This window comes from Falco biarmicus, chromosome 5 (genome assembly GCF_023638135.1).
Source record: "Falco biarmicus isolate bFalBia1 chromosome 5, bFalBia1.pri, whole genome shotgun sequence".
Classification (NCBI taxonomy): domain Eukaryota; kingdom Metazoa; phylum Chordata; class Aves; order Falconiformes; family Falconidae; genus Falco; species Falco biarmicus.
In genome coordinates this window covers 16,160,270-16,176,756 of record NC_079292.1, presented here as the reverse complement: position 1 = coordinate 16,176,756, position 16,487 = coordinate 16,160,270, and the positions used below count along the sequence as shown (strand labels likewise).

Genomic DNA, 16,487 nt, shown 5'->3' with positions numbered 1-16,487 from the left:
TGAAAAGTAGTTTTTTTCCTCTATTTTCCTCTGGTTTGTTAGTAACCAGTGTTTCCTCTGAATATCCAGGTTATTAATTGTTTTCCCCTTTTGTTTTGTGTGAGTGTTTCTTATTACAGTGAAGAAATCAGTCTCACTAGGAAAATGTGATTGCACTAGTACAGAAGCTGGCTGGGGATTCAGGACTGGGGTTTTAAGCAAGGTGCTCAATTGATGTTGGATCTTAGGTTTTTATATTACATACTTAATCACAGCATATAATCCTGTGACTTGTTTTTAAGTAACCTAGCTTTGAAGCTCAGAATGAAAAAGTGTGTTGCTTTAATGATAACTCTGTAGGTTCTCATCAAAACGAAAGTTTGGTCTCATTATCCCATTGTTCTCCTTTTCTTTTTTCTCCAAGCTGCCTGTCTCGTCCTGGGTTGTATGATTTTTCCTGATGGCTGGGATTCAGATGAGGTAAAACGGATGTGTGGTGAAAAGACAGACAAGTACACGCTGGGGGCTTGTTCAGTCCGCTGGGCATATATCCTGGCGATTATTGGAATCTTGGATGCCCTGATCCTCTCATTTCTGGCATTTGTGCTTGGCAACAGACAAGACAGCTTGCTAGCAGAGGAGCTCAAGTTGGAAAACAAAGGTAGGACTGCTTTTAGAAACACTATTATTGGGTGGCCTAGGGGGCATTTGCTTAAAATCAATTATTGGTTTCATTTTATTTTATACTTCAAAGTTGGCATGCTGGCTTGCTTCCTAAGTTGCTGGGAAAGAAGAAGTGCAAGGGGCAGAGGAAGTTTTGTTTTTCAGCCTCCAAAGTCTAAGAATGCTCGAAATTGCCGTAATTGCTGTACTATGCATGACTTTCTTAATAGTATTTAGAGCTGTAGATGGTATTGGTTTTGTGTTACTCACTTGTACATTATTTCATTAGCATTTAAGTTTCACAATTTCCATCTTTTTCTGTACCCCATGCAAAATTTGTTCATTTGGTTCCTTTAGGATTTTGCATTATAATGTGAATGGCTGTAATGCGGCATTTGTGTTAGCACAGTACACAGTAAGGGGGGGGAGTGTTGGCTTGGGAGATGGGCTGTGAGCTATGTAACGGGGCTGCCTATACAGCCAAGCACCAGTGGACTAAGGATCAGAGCCAGCAGTGAAGAGGAATCCTAGTTCTCGTTTGATTGTGTTGCTTTGAGCTCATTAGTCAGCTCATGGGAATCTAGGATGCTGTAGTAACTGAATATTCATGCAGTGAGTTGGGGATAAAACACATTTCTAGATTTAGAACATGAAACTGGCTCAGGCCAGCAGTTGGTCATGCAGTTGCGAGAGGGGAGATGCTGTTGGGTGAGTGTGTGCAAGCCTGGCTGATTTCTGGGGCCCCTTCCCCTTTTGCTCCCCCAGCACCCACAGCTGTGTATCTGACGTGACAGATACCACAGAGGGCACATTGCCTTGTCTTTGTAATGGGCCTGTTGTCCCTGGATCTGTCTAATCCTTTCTGAAGCTGCTGATAACTGTTGGCTTCTGCAGTGCTGTGTGGCAGCAAGTTCCTGAGGCTCACTACTGACTGCTAAAGAAGTACTTTATTTTATCTGTTTCAAAGTGATCCCCTACTAGTTTCACCGAGTGTCCTCTAGTGCAGGATTCTGCATTCAGCACATCCACCACCTATGCAATTTTGTAGGCTGCTTCTAATAATAGCAAAGATATTAGGAGCCCTTCACCACTGGATTGGAAATCAAAAGCTGTTTGGCAGCCTGTGTTGTACAAAAATAGCTGGCCTCAGTCCTGCTCCAGAAGAACCATTATCCGTATATCTGAAAGCACCAGTACAGTGGCCCCAGCTTGCTGAATCGCAGACAGTCAGCACACTCAGCCCAAAGATAAATGGACTTGAAGATTGAACTTCACACACAATTCCAGACCTTGTTAGAGCCTGCTAATGTTGTGGGTTAAAGAAAGTGTGTGTTGCTTGCAATTGCATGTGTACATCTGTTCTGCAGGTAAACTGAGGCCATCGGTTTCAAGAACTGTCCCTGTAGCCCTTTTCTGTAAGGATAATACTCATCTGCATTTGAAACTTAAAATACTTACCAGAAGGGCATTCACAGCTATGCCACAAGTGTTTTTGGCATCAGCACCGTGTCTGATTTGTCTATACCATACAAAGCTCATGAACCCGACAACTACTTGTATCAAAAAACCTCATCTGTTTTGGCACCTTATGAGCAAAAAACAGCTTCTGGAGACTCATCACCTCTCACATCGCTGGCACAAGCTCCTGCCAGAACATTTGGTCCTCAGCATGTCAGACAAAATCATTCAACAGCTAATTTTCCTTGATTAAACACAGAAACATACCATACCACTAGCTACAAAGCAAATCAGAACTCAACAAAAAGGGACCCACCCCACTTTCCCCTGCCCAGTCAAGCCTGATGTTCACCACTTTTTAAACTTATCTTTCAAATGAAAAGAGAAAACGGCAACTTGCCTTCTAAAAAAGACATCCTCTCCCCTCTTGTCCCAAAAAGCTTCTGCTAAGGAATGACAGGGCAAGTCTAAATTCCCCTGCAGCTCCCTGGCTTTTCTGCACCTACATGTGTTGCTGCCAGGCACAGCTGTAGCCCCAGAGGAGTCCCAGGAGAATACAGCGGTGGCAGGGGTGGCATGGGGACATGGCAGGTACCAGTGCCAGCAGAGCACCAGCTCTCCCCTTTGCTGGCCAGAGATCAGTCCTTCTTCTGGCCTTTTGGACACTAGAAAAGCCTGCTTGCAACCTAGTAAGCAACAAGGCAGGAGCACTTAATTCCCTCCTGTGGTCTCCGATCTCTACTGGCCAGGCTGCAGTTTGCCATCCCCAACACCGTGCTGATGGAGCAGGGCTCTGGAGCATGGTCCCTGCAAAGCAAGGAGAGGTTCCTGCCAAAAAGTTTGCACTCTGAAATATGCACTGGAATGTGTAGGTAGTGTTCACGTATTTTTGCAGTTGGAAGTTATTTAACGATGTTTAGGAGGAAGATTTTGGGTTCATGTGGCCAGAATTATGAGGCAAGTTTTGTAATCCTGGTGGTCACTGGCTGCATGCTCAGGTGATCAGTTTGGGGCAGTGGTCTGTGGTTAGAGGAGGTGTTGATTACTTACACCATAATGATGAAGAAGCTGGTAGAATGTTAGGGCCAATGCTTGTCCTTGAGCTGGCACCAAACAACCTCCAGTCTGCACCCCTGGCACACACTGCACATGCATGAGAGCTTTGACACTTACCCCATAAACTACATCCCCTTATCCCCTTTCAGGTTAAGAGATACTGCAGCATTAGTCCACATGAAGGGTATCCATGCGCCTCTGGGAAATGGTCAGGATGGGAAAATACTGAAATATGCAAATATCATTAGCATGCCTCTCGTATAGACAAGAAAATAAGACTAAGGGTATAAGCAATACCATCCTCAGCCTCCCAAGCTACTCTTACAATGTGAAGTCAAAGCCCTCATAACCAGTAACCATGAAGATTAAACACCCCCCATCACTTCTTCCCCCTCCTCATCTATGTGAGATCTGTCTCCAGGCTTGTGCTGGCTCCTGCTACTAGATTGGCAGGTATGGATGAGGAGCATCCCTTTCTCAAGGAGGAGTGCCTGTGCTGCTGCTGTCTTCCAAGGGGCAAAAAAATGTGGCTGGATTGTCAGGGCTGTCTGTTGGGTGGAACCTCAGGGACTCCTTCCCCTTGGTGGTGGGGATGCCCTTTGGTCACAGGCCTGGGATGGCCAAGGGATGTCCTGGGATGGCTAAGGTGTTCCTTTAAGGGACAGTCATGGCTCCATCATTGCTTTTTGGAAGAGTCTGCCTGGGGAGCAACCAACACTGTACCTGAGAGGAACCTCCGCTTGCCCTGGCAGCTCTTCCTCTGCTGCAAGGGCATTAGTCCCATGCACGTAGATATCATTCTGTGGTAGCTCAGCGGAGGGGAAGAAACAATAAATTAAGTATAAGAGTCACAACAGAGTTCATGTATGTGGAAAATCCTTCAAGAACAAGAAATGACTAGCCAATGATCAGCTGGGCAGATGTTTTCTTAATCAGGTAATAGTTCTGTCTGGAGGCTTCATTGCAGATCAGCTCCCACAGGCTCATTAATGAGAGCCTGCGGTGGCTGTGCGAGTACCCGGCACAGCTGTTTCTGAGCATTGGTGAAAGGAAACAGTTAAAAGTATAAGCAGCAACAAGACGGTAAAAAGGTGAGAAGATGACAGAAAAAGAGCAAGCTGTACTTCTCTGTAGACTTACTATGCTGAAGTGTCCACCTGCTCTGTGCTTTTGATGATTACAGTTCTGTATTTTTCCATAGGTTAATGAATGCTTGTAAGTAAGGAATTTGACTGTTAAAATTATTCGTGGCAGAAGATGGATGTATTTTTGCCATAAAAGAAAGTTTCCTTTTTTCACTACATGATAAAAATAGTGCTTACTCATTTCTTATTTGCTTAGGTGTAAGAGTAAACTACCATGCAGGTTTCACATCTGAGAAATATAATTCAAATTTAGCAGACTTTCTTCAGGTCATAATCTATTTAATGCAGTTTCCTAATCATGCAAATTTTACACAACAATCTGTCCCTTTCTCATTTAAAAAATCATCTTTTGAAGAAAAAAGGTATTTTACAAAGACTTTCCTATTATGTTTATGCCACTAGCAAAAGGAGGGGAGAGAACAGTATTACATGGTTTTCTTTAATTTATAGGAACTAATGGTAATGACTTTTGAAGGCCTGTATGTTATTAAACTAATGGCGTGCAGGGTGATAACAAATAGTTAGAATCCATCTTAGCTTTAAGCTTCATCAATGCCATTTTGAGTGAGCCATCAACATCACACATAAACCTGGATGTGCTGTGTAATGACATAATTTAACATTTTTAACTGTAATGTCTTAATGACATAGAATTAAAGTTCTGGCCAAAGCGTGAAGAGACCAAACGAGAAGTTTCCAAAAGAAATTGAGAGTGCAAGGCAATTACTTTTATGGTAGAAAGTGGTAATATTGTCTGCATTATGAGTGAAAAATACAAGTTTAGAAGAAACTATCCTTAGCAGTCAGAGCAGGTGGGTGATGCACTTTGTGGACAGCTGTGGGTTTTCTGATGGGTAGAACAGCTTCACAAGGTGTTTATGTTTAACAATTGACTCATTGTTGGGGCCCATATGGTCACAGATAAGCAATTTGCACAAAAGATTTCCTGGAGTTACAAGCCCAGGGCCAAAACAGATAAAAGGAGCTGGGAGCTAGACAGGAGATTTGAAGGATTCATCTACCTTGCAGTGATTGCAGCTCACGTGGACTCAAACTATACCACATTGCTCCCAACAATGATGTTGCAGAAAGCTGCCCAACCCGGGACTTGACAGTTGGTTGACATTTACACCCTCATTATTCTCCATAGCAGTATTGTCAGGGCCTGATCCAGGTTGTTGAAGGCTGGCTCCATACATCTGCCTGAGCTGCAGTCACTGCAGAATAAACACATTTAAAGATAGAAGCTCAGGTAAAGTTGCTTCTTGGTGACAAAGCAGTTTTCTGTAAAAGAAAAAAAATAGTCTTGCACAGAGATTTGTGCATCTTTGGCTAGAGAAACATCTTCTGTAAACAAGAACAGTCTACCCACGTGGTTGCTGCTGCAACAGAAAACCATCTGCAAAAGCCCTAGTATCTGAAGCTGAGTGACAGGGGGGCAGCAGCACTCTTGTCCCATCAAAGAACTACATGACAGAGTGTGCATCAGCTGTCATTCTTCAAAAGAATAGCTCAGACCACAACACGTGCAAAACCGCTGCAAAATTGCAAAGCCCTGCTTATCAGCATGTCATTCTCCTGGCATACGCTCACAAACATTCAGGCTAAGATGTTCAAAGCTAGGTAAATAAACATGAGTATTGGTACCTGATTTAAGTTTTCACATATAGCCCCAGTAGTAATAGAGTACAAATCCTGTCAGAACACCATGTATATCCATGTTCTCTAACCAATAAATTTATATAGTCGCTTTTTTGTAAAGTTGTGTACTCTCTGACTCCTCCTGAAACACAAAAAGCACCTTTTCATGTCAGTGAGCATGTACTTTTCAAAACTAAAAATACTTTCAAAAATAAAACGCAGGATTTGTTACTGTCTCCCCTTTTTCAGACTGGTATTGCTCTTCATGTCTGCTACTCTCCTCCGATCCTTCCTTTCTGAAGGGTTCAAGAGTCACCCACTTCAACCTCCTGCTGCCTCGGTGTGTGGCTCCATGTTCAAATCACTTACGGTGACTTTGAACTCAGAACCAGCTTGGCCACTTGAATTTCCATTTGAGAAGGGAAATGTGGAAGAAACTCACTGGGGAGTGTTCTGTGATGGATTGCTATAGACAGCCCACCACATGCACTTGCCAGGCTGCAGCTGGCCAGAGGAAAGTGGAACTGGGTCAAAAGGTTTATGTTCTTGCCTCAGGGGAGAAGTATTTAAGTACCCTGCTTTTCAAAAGCAAAATCAGGCTCTTCTTTGAAGCCTACAGCCATAGGTTCCAGGCTGGGAATTCCCGGGCTTCATTTCTAGCTTCTAAACATGATTCTCTGCCATGTCAGCCAAGAACAGCTTGTCACAGCTGTGAAAAGCTCACATGTTCTCTTTCAGTTTCAACTGACAAGTCCTTCATCTATCATAGCATCACTGCAATTAGCTCCAGTTGTTTATTTCTTTGTTTAATTGCAACCTATTTTCCTTCAGGTATCACCTCCACAATGAGCTACAAGAAGCTCTGAGTACAAGAACAGTAGGCAGGTAGTACAAGACACATTTAATCTAGAAACCTGCAACTAGAAGCCAAAATAGCAGATGTTTTTATAAAATTTTTTCCCCAAAATTTCCTTCTTTAGATCATGGCAACCATTTGCCTATGATTTCAACTATATAAATAATATTTTTAAGAGAGAAAACACAAAGATAAACATGGAGATTTTGTTGTGTTTGGTGTCAGAGGAAACTGAATCTCTCCAGGATGAAGATTCTCATAGCACTGCTGTAGGATCTATGCCCAAGGTATCCAACAGCTCCAGCCACTGGATTTTTGGGCTCCCCCCTCCACAGCCGTCTACAGCATGCTGTTAAGAGAAGGCTGGAAGCCTGAGCACCTCCAACTTGAGGAGAGAACATCCTCAAACTAAGGCAGGCAGAAGATCGAAGTATTTTGGACATTTTAGTAGAAACTGAAGGGAAGAAACTGAGAAGTGAGACCAGAAGTTGAGGTTCTTTGATACAGGCTTAGAAGGCACTTCCAGATCACCCTTTTGAAAATGTCTACTTTCATGTTTACAAGCATGTGAGAAGCACATGCATATGCATGTGAGAAGGTGCTTAGATTTTTCTACTGGTATTGAGTGGCAGTAAGGCAAAAGCCCTGGAGAGGTGTTCTGAATAGCTGAGTTTGATTCCCGGTTCTCTTAATGAGCTTGGATCTAACATTTAATTTCTCCATTTCTCTGTCTTTTAAATGGGGAGGAATGAGACTAACCTTGTTGATAAGGTATATTGTGGTTCAGCCATGAAAGGTGAATTAGAAAAGGTAAATGTGGTGGAATTATTATTAAAGTATATATTCCAAGACTAAACCCTAATAAAAGTGTTTTATCAGGGAACTACTTTAGCAATGCGCTAAATGATGATACTCTTAAGGGAAGGCAAATGAGGCATCAAAACTAAAAGTTTAAAGCTGATTAAAATAACTTATTAAATAAAGGTCAATCTTGCAGCAGAGCTGATTGATACATCAGCTGATCCAACAGTTCCTTTCCAGCTCTACTTTCTGTAATGAGAAAGTAAAACTAGTCATAAACATATGCATTAATTACTTAACTGAAGAAGTTGGAGACCATGAATAAAGAGTCCTAGTTCCCCACTGATTAATGAAGGAAAAACATAGTGAACTGCTTTCTGTCTCGTAGAAAGATGGATCCCACTTGCTGCTACACTCTGTAAGGAGTGCCATGCAGTATCTCGGTGAAAGAAGTTATCGTTCTGTTTAATGAGCTCATGATCTGAGGAGCCAAGTATGGGGAATTAAGGCATGCTGGTAGCAAAAAGCTAGGCAGCCTCAAAAAATGCTTCTTAAGCGGTATAGGGAACTCAGTGCATTGTATGGGCTGTGTGCTCAGCCAAAAATTCTGTAGGGCAGCAAGCCACAGAGGGGTTGAACATTACCAAGTGGAGTAGCATGATCCATGGGAATGGGGAATGAAGTCATTAGACAGTGCTGTTACAAGCTACAGACAGTTCTCCGGGCTGGTCAAGACAAGTCCATACAAAGCCTGGACAGATCTGGAGACCCGTGGTGTTTACTTAAAAGGAAGCCTATGGCCTGTTACAAGCAAGACCATATTTACTGAGTTAGAAGGCAACGAGTCCAACTATGTCATTGCTAGTAGCTGCATTAGAAACGGTGTTTTGAAGTTTGGGAAAAAAAAAAAAAAAAAAAAAAGGATATTTCACAATACATAGATGTATAGAAGGGAAGTAGCTGACGTGTTTCATTCCAGGTAGGGCTGGTCACACACAAAGATTATCACACCCCACTATCCACACCTTCTTCCCTATTGACAGGAGCCACGTTTGTAGGAGGAACAGCAGAGAATGGGTGAGCTCATGACTCAGCAGCTCTTGCATGAATGTTTTTGGGCAAAGTGTTAATGCAGACTAAATAATGAAGGCAGGTTTGCGCCAAGAATCTGGACTGTGACTGGGAACAGCTGATCTAGAGGACATTTCTGCTGCCCAGCCATCCTGCCACTTGAGAGAGCTGCCTGGGCTGTTCATACCAACTTGCCTTGTCCTCACACACAGAGGAAGCCTGTAGAACTGAGGTGTAACTGCTCCTTCTTGAAGCAAGTTCCAGTAATTTTCTTGGAAATCTTTCTCATGATTTAAAATGTCATTACTTTCATTACCTCATTTCTACAGTGAATTTTTTGTGACTCTTCTTCAGCAGTTTCATAAAGCCAGGATCATTTTCTATCTGCAAAAAAAAAAAACCACCTGGAAAAAAAATGCAGGTAACCTCTTCCTTTCTGGACATACAACAATGTTGTCAGTAGCTCTAGAATAAAGGAGCTACCAAAAAATCCAAATGACAGCAAGGCAAACAGCCCTGTTTCCCAAAGTTATATTCAATGAGGCATGTAAGTCATACCTAATGAGATATTTGAGATATCTGTCTCTTCCTGGTTTCTGTTACAAGTGACATCCAAGACCACTTACACAGTAACAAGTAAAAGTTAACCTGTTGGATGCTGGCAGTGTAGATTCTCTCTATTTAGCCAGTCATTAGTATATGGCTTTATTCTAGAACCTTAAAACTGTTCATGTTACTTCTGGAGCACTTCCACAGTTGGTAAGTACTTTCTGTTGAGTCCCTCATCTTCTCCTGAACGACAAGCTTGGTGGACTCTAGTCTGTCGTTCCCACTGACCTCTCCCTGGATCCCTGGGAACCCTGGCCCTGGGACAGGTCCAGACTAGGGCACCCACATATTTTAGTTCCTTGGCTTATTTAGTGGTGACTTCAAAAAGACCACATTCAGAAACAAAATTAGATTGACATAGCTAAAATCAGCTCACCTTATACAAAATGTTTACTACTATTCTTTTAATTTTTTGATAGATTATTGAACCAAAATCCTCAAAGTTTTTCCGCTGGGCATGTTGGACATGATTATGCAGTTGTGGTTGGTTTTTTTTTTCATCCTGTGAAATCAGTAAAAATTTTAGAGGGTGGGAGTAAACTGAATTCATTAGAGCAACTCATACGCTTTGTAAACTGTTATGAATCTTACGCTAATCCTTGAGCACAGTTTCAAGCAAAATTTTTCAGGTGTTTTCATGTTTGTCATGTATCAAATACATTTACATTTCCTTTGAAAAATTATCATAGCACTGACAATAACAAGTGGCTGACCCCTTGCAAATAAAACTCTGAAAAAGCAATAAAGTTCAGGCATCATATATCCTGAGACAAATATTGGTCTACTAGAAAAAGTGCAAGTCTACTAGAAATCATTCGATGGGTTTCAAATGTTAAGGAGAAGAAAACATCGTCAAAGAGTTGATAGGAATTTGGTACAGAAGCCATGCTGGCAAAGTATAAAAGTGACGTACTTAGGAAGACAGTGACAAAAACACAGTACTTGCATCTTTAATGGAAATGCTGGATTTGGCAACATGGACAGAAGTAATGCCAAATGGTTAAGGAGCAACTTTTCTTGGGAGAATAAAAATTTGTATCAGCGTTAAGGCTGCATTTCTGTGCCCTTTCAGATCTAGCCTGCAGCATTTAATTGTTGAATTTAAAACGATAGTTGAAAACCTCTGAGCTTTTAGTGTCACGTGGCCTCAGCACTTCGAAAGCAGAGGCAATAGCTATCTAAAGAGCAAAACTGCCCTCCATTGTTCTGCTGCAGTTTTAGAAGTATGCTTCCTCCTGCTCTGTAGATGTTAATTCTTAGCCCATATGGACAAAGATGACATGTTATTAAATACAATATATCTTCCCATATAACCATCAGCCCAACTGTTGTCCTGAAGAGGACTGACAAGCTTATCTTAAATAATTCCCTAAAAGGGCTCTGAAATGATTAGAAGTTGTGTGTTTACAATGATGCCAGAAGATCAGCAGGTTTATACACTGATCAATCATTTATATGCTAGTGAGCAGCTGGCATCTGAGGCTGTGTGTGCTCATCTGTCAAGCAGTTCTTACAAAGGTTAGAGGTAGTAAAGTCATACTCAGACACAAATATAAGATCCTGATCACAATTTGCCAAGGTGCCACCTTCTTCCCTAAGTCCAGCTCAAGCCCATCCATTGCTTTTCAGTGCAGTTAATGCCCTTGCAGGTAGACGCAGCATATGTGCTCACCCAATTTCAGCCTCAAAAAACATCTGTGGATAGGATAATATTGACCTTTATCCTCTGTACTATGGAAAGTGTTTTTGAAAGAACAATCTGGGAACCGCTGGAGAAGCTGGAGCTGGGTGCAGAGAGGAAGTCCAAGGGCCAGTGCTTGGGTCTCTGGCTCTCACAGGCTGTCTGCTTTGGAAGGGACCAATTCTCCCCATTTCTAGGCAAAGACTAGATCTGACTTAGAAAGAAATATAAAGAGAAGTCCAGGAAGGGAGTCCTGAACGGTGCTGTGAGTTCCAGCAGGAAAACAGAACAACCAGCAGTCTGGGTCCTGTTGGTTTGCCTGAAAGGGTTAGTGGCATCTTCATAGTCTTTCTCTTTCCACCTAAATCGTTACTTTATGCCTATGAATGTGAGCACACATGCTTTCAGTGGTGCCATCCTCTCAGCTTTTGTGCTTATCACTTCACAGAGTGCCTTCTGTAGAGTGCTCTTCCAAGCCTTGAAACACAGATATTTGTACATGTATGAATATTGGGAACATGCAGGACCCTTCAGAGCACTGGGAGCACAGGAACAGTTACCACGGTAGGGAAATGGGGTAAGCACTGGGAGAGATTCTGGTAGCCAGTGATGTCAGTCCCCGCTATGGCACTATATTTACTACTTAGATTCTTTTTTAATATAACACTGAAAACCTGACAGGTTAGTCCAGTACCATCTCTCCATGCTAAACCCACATTACATTTTGTCCCGTTATTCTTCAGAATATTTTCTAAAGCTCTGCATTCCATCAAAATCACAGTTATCAGCCTGTGTTTGTCTAGACCTATAGTTAACGTTTTCTTCTGACATAAATTAAGACTCTTATGCAAAACATTGCAGAGAGAGAAAGTATAATCTCTTTCAAACTAGGGTTTTATTATAAACAATATTAAAAGTTCCATTTTCTTTTCCCGTCAGGTTTCCTGGGCTGTGCCTCAGTTCCACCTTGGTTCTTCTTTCTTGCTTTTCCCTGCCTTTCTCCCCTCTCTTTTCGTACAGCATGTATTTATTTCCCATTTGCTAAGCAAATCTCTTTTATTTTGCTTTTATTTCAGCCCTTCAGCTTTCATAATCCCAGGATAAGGTGTTCATAGTTTATATGTTCATAATTACAGAAAAAATATTATATCATCATTTAAGCAGATGAAAACCAGAAGTTAAAGGGATTTTTGGTTGGTTGGTTGGTTGGGTTTTTTTAACGTATGTCTAGTATCACTTTCTAAACTTTAACAGTAAAAGCATTAGAAATGGCATTGTCACTCAGCCTGCTTGGGGAGAGGAGGTGAATGTTATCATGTAGTAAGTATACATGGGCTGTTATAGCTATCACTCAGATCAAAGCCTGCTGCATTGACCAATTCCATTTTTTTTTACAGGAAAAGAATGCAGCAATTTATCACTTGTCCAGTCTAGTTAATGTTTTGTGCCTTTTTTCCAAGAGTGGAATTTGTGAACTGGCTAGCTTTGACAGTTTGAGATACTTGGTACTTTTCATTTCTAGATCATTGACTAAAATATAGCGCATATTTGATGAAAACTGACTGAAAATTAAATTTGGAGGATGCCTGATGGCTGAAGTATGTAAAAAAATGTTGGTTTCTGCTCAACTAATAGTAGATGGATGCCAATAACAAAAAAAATACATATATCTTAACCCTGTCCTAGCAAACATTCTAACTAGGGAGACTCAGAAATGAATGGAGAACATACTTACTTTTGGATGCCTTCATCACTAAACTCCTAACTTTAGCTATGGCTTACCTAACTCCAGAATCGGAATTCACCTAGACATGCCTCTGAAATCTCTGAAAATCAGATTGTCAATCTAGTATATATCATGCACCGCCCCACATCCAATAAAGGATGGAGATTATCCTTGACTCTCCTTTTGTTTCTAGTGCATTTGTAAAAATATTTTTTGTTACCTTTTATGTCAGTAGCCAGCCTGAGTTCTAACTGGGCTTTCACCTATCTAATCTCCCTGTGTAACCTCATGACATTCTTATAGGCCTCCTGAGTTGCCTGACCCTTCTTCCAGAGGTGGTAAACTTTTCTTTTTCTCCAAAAAAGAGTTCCAGCCAAAGCTCTCTGTCCTTACAGACTTCAGACTGGGCACATGATGGAGATGGGTGTGGTGTGAATATCTTAGGAGAGAGCTGATGCACTTTGGCAGGGCTATATGGTAGAGCCAAAAGTCAAAAGGATGGTTTGTATCTGCCTTGGAAAATACAGCAGTCTCTTGGCATTCCCAGTCTACTTTGCCATTTGAATCTTATTGAATTAGTGAAGTGAATTAACCTAGTATTTGACACTTCTTTCTCTAGGTTTTTAAGAAATTCAGTCTCCAGTGATTACAGTTTTGCTTTGTCTGCCATTTTCTGGTGAAAGATTAGCTCCCAATTCCCAAGGAACATAATGAGATATTTAAGATAAAAATAGTCCTCCTTTTGTGCTACACTGTCCAATTTGGGTAATCTGATTTTTAACTTGCATTCTCATTTAAAGAAAGAAATTTTGCCTTACAGCAATGAATAGATGGCCCTCCCGTCCTTCCAGGACTGCATGAATATTGTTGCTTTTAAAAAGACGATGACAGGCAAACCAGTCTTGGCACTACAGTGGCAGGTCATGCGCTTGCACGCTGCACTACACATTTGGATAACACAAGTAAAGGAACTGTATGTAGTTCAGAGTTCTGAGTTCAACTGTTCAGAGTTGCAACTTGTCCAAGTCCTGGAGTTAAATTCATATACTTTCAGAGTTGGTAGCAAGGATGACATTTCTGATTGTTGTATTTTCCTGTCCTCAGAGAAATAGAAGGACTTTTTCAACAACAATCAATATATTCAGAAATTGGACTTTAGTTTCAGCAATGTTGCCATGATTCCTTATGGCATGATGTGTACCAGCTAGATGTCAAATCAACCCAAACCTAGTTAAAGAGCCTTTTTTGACAAACTGCAATTGCAATGAGCAAGAGTATTTCAAGAAACAAAGCCTTTTAATGGATGGCTGTTGAATTTAATGCTTTGCTTTAGTTGGATTTTTTTTTTTATGTTAATACATCTTATTTTGATAACTGAAGGCAAAAATTTCTTACTTCTCCATCAAAATAATTTCTTTATGAAACTACATTGCTCATCTGCCCACCTGTTTATCAGTTCTTCTCCCTAATAACTTTCAAACGTGTTGTCCAATTTCAACAAAATTTAACAAAGGCTAACACTGTAAAAATGTCAAACTCCCAAAAGTATTCTGAAGATCAGTGGCTGGATAAAAAGAGAGCATTAGCTAGTGAACTCACTAAGAGAAAGCCAGGAGATTCAGTGCTTAACAGCACTTTAGCTGACCAAGTCAGCACAAATCTCATTTCAGATATTCTGCACTGTCGGCCTTTTCTTGATCATCTGTCATGCTCAGTAAAGTCAGCTAGAGTACATAGGAAACAAGGCAAGCAGTATTTCTGTACATATATGTTTGTGTGTGTATATATGTAGATATAGAGAGAGATATATAAAAAAGTGTAGGGAAAGTGGAATGAAGCCAAGAGTCCTGTAGGAGAGAAGCTGTAAGAGACATCTGGGAGCATGTGGGAAGCATGGGAATTTGGAAAGGTCTGGGGTGTGAAGGGAGCTGGAAGTACTAGTGAAGGAACCAAGGACATGAGAAACACAGGTATCATAGACAGAAGGTGCATGAATGGAAAAGCAGACAGGGTATTGCTATGGAAGTGTCATGGGGCTGTGCCAAAGGAGCTGGGTCGTTGTACTCTGGCCGTGTAGGAGGAGGGGGGCACTGAAAGCCGGGCTTCACTGATTCCTTGTACCACTCATGCAACATTAGGCTTATTTAAAACTGACCAAGAAAAAGGTTATTCAAGTATCTAAATAACTCACAAAGTATTTAATGAAATATTTTGGTTTAACTTTAGAAAAAAAGATACCATAGGAAGTAGTGGGAACCCCATTTTTTCAAAAGAAACTGAAAAATTCTGTTTCAGTTTAGCCCCAAACTATTATTTTCCACTGCTTGCTTCAGCCATTGAACTGAAAAATTGGTTATTTACCGAACAGCCATACTTAAAAATATTTGCAACACAGGCATGGCCAGTACCTTTCATCCAGAGCTCTGCTGTGGGGACAGCTCACAAAACGTGCTGGGGAACCGGTGCTGCCTATTAAGTTCTGGCTGATAAGATCTCAGGCTGTGCTTCGGAGAATTTGTTCCCTTGTTCAGCCAAAGATAAACAAGGTAGAACCAACCAACCTGCCTCCACTGATGATAATCTTCCTAGGAGATGCTATCATTTCAGCAGCCTCTGTAAGAAACTTTCCTGAAGGTCGGTGCATACAAAATAATCAATTCTCATCTACAGATTACAGTTTGAATGTGCCAAGTGCTACCAGGGCTTATGATACCTGGTTCGTGAGAGGAAGTCTACAATACTGATTGAAGACATGACATTTGCTGCAGCTGACAAACTGAATGGACCACGGGCAATTCAGAATTCAGAATTTCTGGGGAAATTCTTCTAGCTTCCAGAAAACACATACTAACTACTTCTAATGAGCAGTAGGCAAGCAATGCCCACAGTACAAGTGGTCTGTAGATAAGCAAAAAGCTATATTCACAAATAACTGTTGATCAACACTTTGCAGCAATTTCCTTTAAAAAGAGAGAGAAGAGCTGGTCTGGGAAATTCAGCGTTTTGAAGATGCAGTGTTTCTCTTGTTATGACTGATGAAAACGTGGGATATAAGCATGTGCCATTAGCATGCAGCCTCACCGGCACTGCACAAGGGTATACTACATCTGGCAGCTCCGTCCCAGCTTCAGTCACCTTTTAGGCTGAACCCACACCCAGCACCTCCAACAGACAGTGTGGGGCATGAGTGGACTTTTGCCAGTGGAGTGAACGCCTATGATAAACCTCCATCTCCTGATCTCTGCTGTGGCTGCAACAAACTACTTCAACTCTCACAGCAGTGTGAGCAAGATCTGAATCAAGTCTGTAATCTTTGTTCTAACAAAACTGAAGACAGTTTTCTTCTCCTGAAACAAGAACCTCATTATCCTCTGTCCAGCTGGCTAAACCTAGAGATCAACCCGGAGTCAGATTGTAACTGCCAGTTCAAAACATCCAAAAAAAAAGATGGGTAGAATGCAAAGTTGATGGTACCCAAGGGAAGAATCTTAATTCAGTTACTTTGCATGCTGAGACAGTTTTAGGAGAGCGTTAGGTACATCTAAACTTGGCCTGTGGCAGCATATTCTTCCATGCACGTGCCTCCCTTAGCTTGAGAGGGAAGGAGGTCACAGCATCACTGTGGCAACGTGATGGGTTTGGAGGTACTGGCCCTTAAGGGACACTGTTCACTCCAGGCCTGGAAGCAGCTGCAGCAGCATGGCTCCATACCAGCACTGGGCCCAGAGGCGACGCACGTCAGCACAGGGTTGAGCTGACACAGCCGTATTGGGTTTAGGACTCAGCTAATATCCACACAGC

The 16,487-nt window shown here is 41.6% G+C and overlaps 1 protein-coding gene across 2 annotated transcripts in view; it reads left to right on the top strand.

Moving 5' to 3' along the window:
- LHFPL3 (LHFPL tetraspan subfamily member 3) overlaps positions 1–16,487 on the top strand; it is a 252,144-nt gene that overhangs the window by 171,591 nt on the left and 64,066 nt on the right. For both annotated transcript variants that reach the window (XM_056339537.1, XM_056339538.1), the window contains exon 2: positions 404–640. In XM_056339537.1, coding sequence (XP_056195512.1) covers positions 404–640 — 237 coding nt within the window. The remainder of the gene's footprint in view (positions 1–403; positions 641–16,487) is intronic.